Source organism: Chiloscyllium punctatum, chromosome 22 (genome assembly GCF_047496795.1).
Source record: "Chiloscyllium punctatum isolate Juve2018m chromosome 22, sChiPun1.3, whole genome shotgun sequence".
Classification (NCBI taxonomy): Eukaryota; Metazoa; Chordata; class Chondrichthyes; order Orectolobiformes; family Hemiscylliidae; genus Chiloscyllium; species Chiloscyllium punctatum.
Genome location: NC_092760.1, coordinates 84,971,963 through 84,985,481, shown reverse-complemented (window position 1 = coordinate 84,985,481; position 13,519 = coordinate 84,971,963). Strand labels below are relative to the sequence as shown.

General features: G+C 42.8%; 1 protein-coding gene across 7 annotated transcripts in view; it reads left to right on the top strand.

The window, feature by feature from the left end:
- ano5a (anoctamin 5a) overlaps positions 1-13,519 on the top strand; it is a 196,031-nt gene that overhangs the window by 142,315 nt on the left and 40,197 nt on the right. For all 7 annotated transcript variants that reach the window (XM_072592754.1, XM_072592753.1, XM_072592751.1 and 4 more), the window contains one exon: positions 8,139-8,254. In XM_072592754.1, the coding sequence (XP_072448855.1) occupies positions 8,139-8,254 (116 nt within the window). The remainder of the gene's footprint in view (positions 1-8,138; positions 8,255-13,519) is intronic.

Genomic DNA, 13,519 nt, shown 5'->3' with positions numbered 1-13,519 from the left:
ATAAGTGTGGTACATATAGGGAAGGAGAGAGTATTAGGGAACGAATAAGGAGTGGACCTGGGTATTGCAGGAGAAACAGTCCCTTGCGAAAGTTGAAAGGGAATTCATTCTGAACAATTCCTTTATGTTCTTTCACTTTAGTATTCTATTTCTCCCCTCCCCACTTCCAATGATACTATGGTTTGTGGGTCAGCATATACAAACGTACCTCTATCCTCATTGGTAAAAGAGCCTTGCACATCAGGTTAAAAGTCAAGGCTGAAGCATTTGCATCCACCTTCAGTGGATGATCTATCTCAGCCTCCTCCAGTGGTCCCCAGCATCACAGATGTCAGTCTTCAGCCAATTCGATTCACTCCACATGATGTGAAGAAACAACTGGAGGCACTGGATACTGCAAAGGCTATGGGCCCTGACAACTTTCCAGAGTTGTGCTCCACAATACACCCTAGCCAAGATCTTCTCGTACAGTAACAACATTGGCATCTACCCAACAATGTGCAAAATTGCACAGATTATGCCCTGCACACAAAAAGGATCAGGCCAAATCCAACCCAGGTTGTTACTGTCCCATCAGTCTATTCTCGATCATCAGTAAAGTGATGGAAGGTGTCATCAACAGTGCTGTCAAGCAGGGGGTGCTCAGCAATAACTTGCTCAATGATGCCCAGTTTGGGTTCCGCCTGGGCCACTCAGCTCCTGACCTCAGTGCTGCCTTCATCCAAATTCAGAAACAGAGCTGAACTCAAGAGGGAAGTGAGAGTCACTGCCCCTGACATCAGGGTAGCAATTGACCAAATGTGGAATCAAGGAGGCCTGGTAAATCTGAAGTCAATGTGGTTCAGGTGAAAACTCTCTTTTGGTTGGACTCATACCTGGCACATGAACAGTTGGTCATGGTTGTGGGAGGTCAGTCATCTCAGCTCCAGGACATCTCTGCAGGATTTCCTCAGGGTAGTGTCCCAGGCCCAACCATCTTCAGCTGATTCATCCTTCCTTCTATTGTAAGGTCAAAAGTGGAAGTGTTTATTGCACAAAGTTCAATGTCAGATACCAAACAGTCCCAGCCCTCTCGTGTTTAGCACAAGTTCTGGTCACTCTGTTACAGGAAGAATATCATTAAGCTGGAGAAGTTTCAGAGGAGACTTTCCAGGATGTTGCCGGGAATGGAAGGTTTGTGTTCTAAAGAAAGGCTGGGACTTTTTTCACTGGAGCACAGAAGATTGAGGGGTGACCTTATAGAGGTTTGTAAAATCATGAGGGGTATAGTTAAGGTGTCTTTTCCCTAGGATGGGGGATTTCAATACCAGGGGGCACATTTTTAAGGTGAGAGGAGGAAGATTTTAAAAAAACATGAGGGGCAATTTCTTAAACACAGTGGCTCACGTGTGGAACAAATGTCCAGAGGAAGTGGTGGATGTGGGTACTGTTACAATGTTTAAAAGATGTTTGAGTAAGTACATGAATTGGAGGGATATGGGCCAGGAACAGGCAGGTGGGACTAATTTAGTTTGGGATTGAGCTCAGCAAGGACTGGTTGGACGGAAGGGTCTGTTTCCCTTCTTTCCCCCACTTCAACATCTTGAGAGTTCCCATTGATCTGAATGAGCTGTATAAATATGTTAGTTACAACAACAGGTCAGACACTGGGGATTTGATGACAATTAGCTCACCTTCTGTCTCCTCAAAGCCTTGTCCACCATCTACAAGGCACAAGTCAGGAGTGTGATGGAATACTCCTGGATGAGTGCAGCTCCAATGACACTCAAGAAGCTTGACACTGTTCAAGGCGAAACATCGTAATTGATTGGCACCACATCTGCAAACACCTACTCCCTCCACCATCAAGGTTCAGTAGCAGCAATGTGCACTACTTATAAATGCAAAACCAAATCAACAAACCTCCTTGGACAATATCTTCTGAAACCATGACCCCACTCCCATCTAGAAGGGCGAAGACAGCAGATACATGGGAACACCACCCCCTCCAAGTTTTCTTGACATCTAACTTGGAAATGCCTCACCATTCCTTCACTGTCACTGGGTCAAATCCTGGAAATGCCTCTCTAAAAGCACTATGCTGTACCGACACCAAATGGAAAGTAATGGCTCGAGAACGCTGCTGACCATCACCTTCACAAGACCCAACTAGGGAGAGACAAACAACACCAACCCAGCCAGCAATGCCCACTCTCCGTGACTAAATTGAAGGGAAAAGCCGAGAGCAGAAATGTTTTGTTGTCAGTTATGTACACTAAAGGTTCAGTTTCTGAAAGGGTTCCTTGTGTCACTTCAGTCAAAGGCATCTCTATAACTTGACATTCAAACACACTACGTCAAATGTCACTGAAGTCTGGAAACATTGGTTTTGTTTAAACAGCAGGGATTTTATCCCTTGCTTTTCCTGAAGGCAGACAGGCAGGCAGATGTGTTCTGATCTTACCATCCTTTGAAGCAGCCCCATTCGTCACTGATCTGTGGCTTTGATCAGTTATCAGACTTTACCAAAACATAATGTTGTTCCTGCATCCCTGGAGCAGGTTCAGCACCACCCCAGCTACCCACAAGAGGGTTATAGTTTGCTGTATTTCACTTGGTTGTGCGCAGCCCTGTTCCCTGTGCCAGTGAAAATATTAACATTAATTTCTCGCCAGCCACCACCTTCAGACTAATATTTGGTGTTTGCGTTTGAAGTCAGCCGTGTTTGCCTCGAGCTTTGAGACCTTTCACGTCAACAACAAGACAGCTTTTCAACAGTGCATGAGGATCTGACTGCTCTACTTGAACACCACCCCTCTGGTTTATCTGTCCCTTCATCTCTGTCCTTCATCACATTATATGTGTTGTAACTAGAATCCATTGAAAGTTTACCTAGTTGTTGGACAGAAGTTAAGTTGAATCAGGCCAGCAGATTGAGAAAGTTGAATTGAAGAAGTCATCACTATTATGTATGAACATTTTTTGAACCATTGTAGTCCATTTTGCGTAGGTACCTCTAAAATGCCGTTCGGGAGAGAATTACAAGACTTTGACCCAGCGACACTGAAGGAACACTGATATATTTCCTATTCAGAATGGTGAGTGGCTTGGAAGAGAACATGTGGGTGGTGGTGTTCCCATTTCTCTGCTGCCCTTGTCTTTCTAGGTGGTAGTGTTTGTGGGTTTGGAAGGTGCTATCTCAGGATCTTTGGTGAATTTCTGCAGTGCATCTTGTAGACGGTACATGCTGCTGTAACTGAGTGTCAGTGGTGGAGGGAGTGGATGTTTATGGATGTGATGCCAATCAAATGGGTTGCTTTGTCCTGAATGGTATCAAGCTTCTTGAGTCTTGCTAGTGCTGCACAAATTCTGGAGTGGGGCATATTCCATCATACTCCTGACCTGTGCCTTGTAGATGGTGGATAGGCACTGGGGAGTGAAAAGGTGAGTTACTGACTGCAGAATACCTAGCCTCTGAGCTGCTCTTATAGCCATAGTATTTATATGGCTAGTCCAGTTCAGTTGCTGGTTCATGGTAATGCCCTCAGGATGTTGATCGTGGGGGAGTCAATGATATAAGACCAGAATCAAATCAGCCTTAATCAGGTTTGAAGAGCTAAATTGCCTACAGTTCCTAACTTGTATGTACATATGACAACAAAGTAACAGCAAATAGTTTTACATCAGGGCAGCGTGGGGCTTAGAGTGAACTTTCAAGTGATGTCGTCCCCAAGCATCTGCTGCTGTTGTCCCTCTAGGTGTTAAAGTCACTGTATGAGAGGTACAAGCCTTAACTTTCAAAATCCCACAGGTATATTCAGACAAGTATATTTTCATCTTTGCTTTGCAGTAAAAATCAAGGTTTGCGTAAAGATTTGTAGCTTGGGTGCTGTAGTTGTGGGTTTGTTGTGGATTTACAGATGTTACGTCCCCTGTCTCGGTGACATCTTCAGTGCTTTGGAGCCTCCTGTGGAGCGCTGCTGTACTGTGTCTTCTGGGATTTATTTGGTTCTGTTCCTGCTGCTTCCGGTTGCTGGTTCTGTTTGTTTGTTGTAGGGGCCGGGTATATTGGGTCCAAATCAATCTGCTTCTTGATGGAGTCTGTGGCTGAGTGCCACGGACAAACAGGCAGACAACTAGCAATCTGTATCCACGAACACCAACTAGCCACTAAACGCCACGACCAGCTGTGCCAAGTAGGCACACACACAGATGACAAGGACCACAAATTTGCCTGGGACAATACAACAATCATGGGACAAGCTAAACAAAGGACAGCCAGAGGATTTCTAGAAACATGGCACTGAACCACGACTTTACCAACAAGCACATAGATCTGGACCCAATATACCGGCCACGACAAGAAACAACCGAACCAGTAACCAGAAGCACCAAAAACGGAACCAAATAAATTCCAGGAGACACAGTACAGCAACACTTCACAGGAGGCTCCATAGCACTGAAGATGTCACTGAGAACACCTGCAAATCAGCTTCCCAACTCAGCGAACATACCCACATCCATGCTGTAAAAAATACTTACTGCTCATTAATTGAAATCTCAGAAATCTGATTTCTGTATCCAGTTGCTTTACTCAGAACAAGTGACCAACTCTCAGTAGAGAAGTACTTATTCATATTAATTTCTAAATTTGAAAAAACAATTAATTTTGAGTACCATGGAAGGTTTTCAGATCTACTTCAACACAAGCCGTATGCAGTAAATTTGTTACCAGGCTGATGATATTGTTGCAAAGTAAGCTCCCATTATTATACAATAAACGTGTGCGGTGCTGATGCACACCTTTCAGAAGAATGAACTCTTAGCAATATAATCCATTGGACATGAATGAAGTGGCAGCTTTTGATGCATTTTATTTATGTTAAGAGATTTAAATTAAAGCAAGGACTCAGAAATGACATTTTAAAATTGGCAGGTTGATTTAAATCTTTATATCATTTTGATCACAGGTTCTGCCTGTGCTTATGTACAGTTCACTGCGCGAGCTAAATATGGCAGCCAGCAGTGACTCTGAATTAACCAAACGATCTGTGTCAATATTGAATTCTTAATTCCTACTCTGGATTTATGCTCACTCAGAAAGTTGACTCCTAAATCATGTTACTGGCTCTTTCAGACTTGTACACTGAACTGAAAATTCACTGAATGAACTGGTGAGGCACTGATGTCAGATACTGCAATTAAGCAGCCACTGAAACTATTGTGTGATTGAATTACTGTTCCCCATGCTTTGCTTTTAATAAAAGGGTGTGTAATTTATGGATGTGCACAGAATGCTGCCCTCACCAGTGATGCCCACATCCCATGAACAAATCAGAACAAATACCTGCATACATTTGGTTTGCCTTCAGAAGTCAGGTTTCTACATGCATACGTATAGAATTTCCAGCTACTAGAAATGAACCACACTGTGAGCCCAAATGGTAATCTTATATTGGTTATTAGATATCATTCCTGGCACACTCTGGATTATTTAGCAAGTGCTGTCCAATAATAGAATCACATATGATCATAGACATCAAGTTTTCAGAGTTGGGGACAGTGCAATCAGTACGTTGCCTCTTTTGAACAGCTGAATAAATGTGCTGTTTGCAATGGTCTGCACTCGTCATTGGGACGCCAAAATAGGGAACATCCTCAGTATCCTGTGGGATCACCATAACCTTGATCAAATCATTTTGCTGGCAGTGTGCCACATAAACTCACACATTTGTGACAGTGTGCTCACACGTTTGCCTTTAGGAAATTACTTCCTGACCTGAAAAGAGCCCAATCCACCTTTAAATTATTCTGAAAGGGGAAGCTATCTCGAACATTTCTTCAACTGATGAAGTGAACCCATCTGTTTAATGGCAATACTACTCAGTGGTAATGCAAGTGGTGGTTGCCGCCAGAAGAATGGTGCTGTCAAACTGAAAGCATGTTCTGCTTGCTTCACAGATGAGTCATGTAAGATATCAAGGTTCTTCTGAGTAGTACTGGTTCTGATTTTATCTGTTATTTAGAAATTCGGTTCAACATCAGGAAATGAAGATGATTTTTCCTAATTGGTGCTGCGCTGCCTGAGATATTAATGAATTCTTCCTGGAAGTGTATACCTTTGAATGTATCAGAAAAGGAGGATATCTCTCTCTCTCTCTCTCTCTCTCTCTCTTTCTCTCTCTCTCTCTCTCTCTCATTGTGCATGCAGCTGGTCTAAAAGGCAATGTGGTGAGAAATGTTACCGTCATGTATTGACAGCTTGCCAATTCAGGAAGTTTGGCATGAGTAGCTAGACTGATATTATGAAATTGTCTTTAAAAATAGCACAGCACGCAATGCCGGGCATGTCGTACCATATTGTCACGTTTTTTAAGCGCTGGTTTAACCTATTTATGCAGCTGCACAATATTCACGATGATGTTTATAAAGGCATACAATGACATGCTACACATATGCTCAAAATCATAGTGAGGAGGGCTGGGGCTAGGGCAGGGTTGTATGGAGGTGATGCCAGCTTTTCTCGGTGACCTTGGGTTAGACAGTTGTGCCTGCTCTGCTGTTCTGCAGTATTTATCTTCCTGCAGCAGCTTGTGTTTCTGAGTTAGTGAGGGAGATATGATTTTATCCCCCTCCAGTCATCAGAGTATGTTTTTGTTCAGCTCATGGTGGGAGTGATACGTAGAGTCATAGAGATGTATGGCAAGGAAACAGACCTTTCAGTCCAACTCGTCTGTGCCGACCAGGTATCCGAAACTAATCTAATTCCATTTGCCAGTACTTGGTCCATATCCCTCCAAACCCTTCCTATTCATATACCCATCCAGATGCCTCTTAAATGTTGTAATTGTACCAGCCTCCACCACCTCTGGCAGCTCATTCCATACACACACCACCCTCGTGAAAAAGTTGCCCCTTAGGTCTCTCTTATATCTTTCCCCTCTCATCTTAAACTTATGCCCTCTAGTTTTGGACTCCCTTACACTGGGGACAAGAACTTGACTATTCACTCTATCCATGTGTCTCATGATTTTGTAAACCTCTCTAAGGTCAGCCCTCAGCTCCAATCCTCCAGGGAAAACAGCCCCAACCTGTTCAGCCTCTCCCAATAGCTCAAGACATCTAATCCCAGCAACATCCTTGTGAATCTTTTCTGAACCCTTTCAAGTTTAATAACATCTTTCCTACAGCAGGGAAACCAGAATTGCACGCAATATTCCAGCAGTGGCCTAACCAATGTCCTGTACAGCTGCAACATGACCTCCCAACGCCTACAGGCGGAAGTTGGTACTGCAGATGCTAGAGATTAGAGTCCAGATTAGAGTAGTGCTGGAAAAGCACAGCAGGTCAGGTAGAATCCGAGGAGCAGGAAAATGATGTTTCAGGCAAAATTCCTGATTAAGGGCTTTTGCCTGAAATGTCAATTTTACTGCTTCTCGGATGCTGTGCTGTGCTTTTCCAACACCACTCTAATCTTGACTCCCACTCCCATACTCAATGCACTGACTGGTAAATGTCTCAGACTTGGCGAATTGTGCATTGTTAATGATATGCAAGCATTTACCTGTCCTCAGACTGCAGCAGGCAATAAAGCACATAGCAATGACACAATCTCAAGATGCACTGACTCTGTCTACGGCACACTTACAGTTTTGGATGTTTGAGTATTCAGATTAGCAAAAGTGTAACATTAATAAAGTCACATAGTCCCAGAGGGTTGCTCAGGGTTCCTTCCTCATCAGAGAGAGATAATTTGTGGTCAGTTTAGCATGACAGTCGCCATACATCTGGCAGTTGAGGTTCAGAAGTTACCTTTATGGTTACCTCAGCTGGTGCAGGAATGGAACTTACACTGTTGGCATTACTCTGCGTTACAGTCCAACCAACTGAGCTAACCAGCTGTTAGGACCACCACTAGCAACCTTCGTTACTGTAGAGTTGCGAATAAGCCCACTTCTGTATTGCAACTGTTATGCACATCAAAGAAAAAATGGGAAGTGGCCACTAACTTCTCAGGACTTTACCCTGCTCTTACTCTCTGTGCAGATATCATTCTAGATCATTTCCACTTTTGTGTAAATGGATATCTGAAAATGTTTCATCGTCATCTCGCTGCAGCATTGCAATATTATCATATACTCACATGTTTGTCTTTACAGTGCAGATACTGGAAGAAATCTCATGATCCCAAGAGTGAGAATGAACGATACACGTTATATAAAGAGTGGGCACGCTTTGGTCGATTCTATAAGGAGCAGCCCCTGCACCTCATCAGGTTAGAGACTTTGGATGGGATTGACTGTATTTTGTTGGGCTTGAGACCAAAGTGACAGATTCCAGGTGAGCAGACTGGTAACTGTCAGCAGGAATGTACTTTCTGTTCCACAGAGGAGACCTTAGGCCTTCCCTGTCATATGCCTTCTCCCCTCTCCAGCCAAAATCATTGCCTTGACCACTTGCTCTTTGACTTTACTCATCCATCTGAATTAAGAAAGAAAGACTTGTATTTATGTTGCATTTCTTCACAATGTCTAAAGGCACTTTTTAACTAATGAAGTGTCCATTGTTTGAAATGTAGTGAATTCTGGAAACACTACAGCTAATATGTACATAGTATACTTACATATAATCTGTTTTAGGATTGAGGGATAAATATTGGTCAAACCAGAGATATCTCCCTTGCTTATCTTCAGGCTTGTACCATGGGATCTTTATATCCACCTCAACAAGCATTTGAGGCCTTGGACTCATCCAAAAGAGTCAAAAAGTGTGGTGCTAGAAAAGCACAGCCGGTCAGGCAGCATTGATGAAGAGCTTATGCTCGAAATGTCGAGTCTCCTGTTCCTTGGATGCTGTCTAACCGGCTGTGCTTTTCCAGCACCATACTTTTTGACTCTGATCTCCAGCATCTGCAGTCCTCACTTTCTCCTCATCCAAAAGAGTGCACCTTTCAACAATGCAGCACTCCCTTGGTCCTGCACAGGAGCTTTAACTTTAATATTTGCACACAAGCCCTGGAAGGGGATTTGAACCAGGAATGTTGTGACTCAGAGGCAAGAATACTAGCAGCTGAACCCCTGATTATACCCACGTTTGCGAAACACAATTCTAACTGTTTCCAGGCCATGGAAGCTACCAGCCAGTTTGCCGCTGACACCTGTTAGAGAATAGTGTAAGGTGGGAAGACCAGAGTTGGTAGACTGCTGAGTGATGTCCAATTGAAAGTCAGAAGAATAATTAAGAAACACTCCAGCTTTATACATCTCCCTCCTGTCTAAGCATGACATGGTACTGAGCAAACCATGATCTCAAGTTCACAGATGACTCTGAAGTTGATCATTTTCTATTAATAATTCACACCTTCTTGTTTGTTCAATAATTTTCCCCATGTTTCTCCTGCAAGGAGCATAAAAATGGACTGTAAGAGCTTCTCTAAGTTAGTAAAAAGAAAAAAAAGATGAAGACAAATGTAGGCCCTTTACAACTTAAAATGGAAGAATTGATACAAAGTAGAGGGAAATGGCAAAGCAATTAAAGTTATCTCTACTCTGCCATCACAGAACTTGACAGAAATAGCTTCCCAAAAGTCCTGGAAAAGCAAGAATCCTTTGGAAGGAGACATTGAAGATAATTAATATTAGTAAACAAAAAGTCTTAGATAAATGAACAGAGCTAACATCTGATGACACCCAGACCTTGATTATCTACAACCCAGAGTACTACAGGGGGTTGCAATGGAAATTTTTTTTTAATTCATTCGTGGGATGTGGGTGAATCTAGCTAGGTCAGCATTTCTTGCCAAAAGGGCAGTTAAGAGTCAACTACATTGCTGTGGGTCTGGAGTCATATCTAGACCAGAACAGCTAAGAATGGCAATATCCTTCCTTCTAGGACAATAGTGAACTAGATGAGTTTTTCTGACAACTGGCAATGGATTCACGGTTATCATTAGACTCTTAATTCCAGATGTTTATTGAATTTGAATTCAAATTCTACCAGCTGCCATGGTGGAATTTGAACCTGGGTCCCCAGGAAATTACCTAGGTCTCTGGATTAACAGTCCAGTGATAATACCACTAGACTATCTCTTCCCCACCAGTGGATGCATTGGTTGTCACCTTCCAAGTTTTTGTAGATTCTGAACAGTCATGATAGATTGGAGGGTTGCAAATGTAACCCCCACTGTTTATAAAATAAGGGAGGGAACAGTACTGGGAACTATAGACCGGTTAACCTAACACCCCTAGTCTGGAGAATGCTGCACTCTACTATAAAGGATGTAACAACACAACACTTAGAAAATGCCAGCAGGATTCCACGCAGGATTAATGAAGTCAAATCATGTTTGACAAGTCTACTGGACTTCTTTTTTGAGAACATAATGAGTAGAATAGATGAAAAAGAATCGGTAGATGTGGTCTATATGGATTTTCAGAAATCTTTTGACAAAATCCCAAGCAAGACATTATTGTGCAAAATCACATCATTTGAGATCGATGGTAAGATTAAAAATTGGAAAGCAGGCAGGAAATGGAGAGTAGGAATAAATGTGTCATTTTTTTGGAATTGAAAGTGACAACAGGAGAGTACTATAAGCATCAGGGCATATGTCCCAGCTATCTGCAATATATTACAAGGGTTTGGATGGTGGAATCAAGTGTAATATCCAAGTTTCCTCATAACGAGATGGGATGGAAATTGGTGAGAAGAATGTAAATTTGCTTCAGGATGATTTAGACAAGTTGAGTGAGTAAACAAAGACACGACAGAAACAGTATAACATGGATAAATTGAAGTTCTACACTTCAGAAGGGAAAAACGGAATGGCAGAGTATTATTTGAATGGTAGTAGATGCACAAGGAGAGCTGGGTGTCCTTGTACATTCAAAGCAAGTGTATACATGCAGCAAGCAGTCAGGAAGACAAATGGCCCATTGACCTTCATTACAAGAGGATTTCCTTCCTATTTTCTATGTTCCAAATGTGACAAAGTTAATGATGCTTTTAAATTACTGCCACTGAAGTTTGCATTTCAGGATACAAACCTGTAAGAATTGTAAAGTGTGTGGAGAACTTCAAAAGGATATTGACAAGTCAGTGACGTGAGCAGCTGGGTGGCAGATCAAGTTCAATATGGAGAAGTGTGAAGTGAAACATTTTGGTAGAAAGGATGTGGAGATCGAGTACAAAATAAAGGATATTATTCTAAAGTGTGTGCAGGAGCAGAGAGATCTGGAAACATATGTGCATTCGTTATTGAAGGCAACAGGACAAGAGAAGACATCAGTTAATAAAGCATGCAATATCCCAGGCTTTATTAATAAAGGCACAGAGTGCAAGAGCGAGGAGGTTATGCTGAACTTACACCAGTTAGACCTCAGCTAGAATGTTGTGTACAGTTTCAGACAATACACTTCAGAACAAATGTGAACACATTGGAAAGAGTTTGCAAAGAGATTTACAAGATTGGCTCCATAACATCCATTAGGAAGGTCGATTGGAGAAATTGGGAGTATTTGCCTTAGAGAGAAGAAGGTTAAAAAGAGACTTGATGGAGATTTTCAAAGTCAGGAGGAGTTTTGGACATAGTAAATAAAGAGATATTCGTTCTATTTGTAAAAGAACTGAGAACAAAAACGGACAGATTTAAAGTAATTTGCAAAAGAAGCAAGTGTGATGTGAACTAAGGATTTTCACACAGCAAGTGGTTCAGGTTTGGAATATAGTGCTGGAAGAGTGGTGGAGGTAGGTTCAACTGAGGCAAAGGTATTGGATGATGATTTGAATACAAATAACATGCAGGATTACAGGGAAAAAGGCAGAGGAACAGCACTCAGTTAGAATGTTCATTTAGAGAGCTGATGCATACAACAGGAGCCAGTGGTCTCATTCTACTGTCATTCTGAGAAGATTAGCACATATACCAGGCAGAAGCAGTACTGGTGTCACCCCTAGCCCTGCTTGTATTGTCTATGAGAGAGAATTCTAGAGCTAAAGAAAAGGGAGGATAATTTTCCAACAAAATAACAGAGCCAGATTGCAGGAATCCAAGCTTGAAAATAAAAGTTTGCCAATGTTAACATTTTTTCCATTAATACTTGCTTTAGTGCCATATTTTCCACTGAGTTATTTCTTTGGCTGGTTTTTTTTTATATAAACAGAAACTTTCACAATATGTGTACCTGCTGTGTTGAAAATAATGGGCATATGTAGGATATTTGAAGAAAGTGAGGACTGCAGATGCTGGAGATCAAAGTCGAGAGTGGAGTGCTGGAAAAGCACAGCAGGTCAGGCAGCATCTGAGGAGCAGGAGAATCGATGTTTCAGGCTTAAACCCTTCATCAGGAATGTGGGGGGTGGGAGAAGGGGGCTGAGAGATACATAGGAGGGGGTTGGGGCTTGGGGGTGGATAGCTGGGAAGGCGATAGGTAGATGCAGGTGGGGGGTGATGGTGATAGGTCAGAGCAGAGCAGATAGATGGGACAGAAGGTGGACAGGTGAAGAGGACGCAGGTTTTATACTTCTTGCGGTTGCAAGGGAAGGTGCTGGGATGGAGGGTGCATTGGTGGAGAGCATGGACCTAACAAGGGAGTCGCAGAGGGAATGATCTCTATGGAACGAAGATAGAGGTGGGGAGGGAAATACATCTCTGGTGGTGGGGTCTTACTGTAGGTGGCGAAAATGGCGGAGGATGATGTGTTGCATCTGGAGGTTGGTAGGGTGGATGTGAGGACTGGGAGTTCATCCTTGTTGTGATTGGAGGGATGGGGTTCAAGGGCAGAGGGGAGGGAAGTGGAGGAGATGCACTGAAGGGCGTTATTGACCACGTGAAGGGGAAATTGCGGTCTTGAAATAGGAGGCCATCTGAGATGTTCTGGCGTGGAATTGCTGCTCCTAGGATCAGATATGGCAGAGGCATTGTGAGTAAGGGATAGCATTTTCCCATGAGCCAGGGATGGGAGGAGGTTAGTCTACATAGCTGTGGGAGTTGGTGGGTTTGAAGTTGATGTCCGTGTTGAGTCGTTTGCCAGAAATGGAGACTGAGAGCTCCAGGAAGCGGAGAGAGTTGTCTGAGGTGGTCCAGGTGACCTTGAGGTCAGGGTGGAAGGTGTAAGTGAAGTTGATGAACTGTTCAAACACCCGTGGGAGCACAAGGTGGTGCCGATACAGTCGTTGATGTAGCAGAGGAAAGGTGGGGAATAGTGCCAGTGTTACTGCGAAAGATGGACTGTTCCACATACCTTACAAAGAGGTAGGTGTAGTTAGGGCCCATGTGGATTCCCATGGTTACACCCTTTCATCTGAAGGAAGTGGGAGCATTTGAAAGAGAAGTTGTTGAGAACCATTTATAGGATATTTGTTTTGTAAAATTGGGGCTACATCAGAGCATGTTAAGAAATCAAGCATATGGTTCTCTGGTTTATCCCCTTTATGTTTTGATTGAATTTAAGCTGGAATCCTATGTTAAAACCTCAGTTGCATAGCTTACATAAATTTATCAAGTAACCTCTAATAGCAGGGCAGTTCTCCAAATGCACAT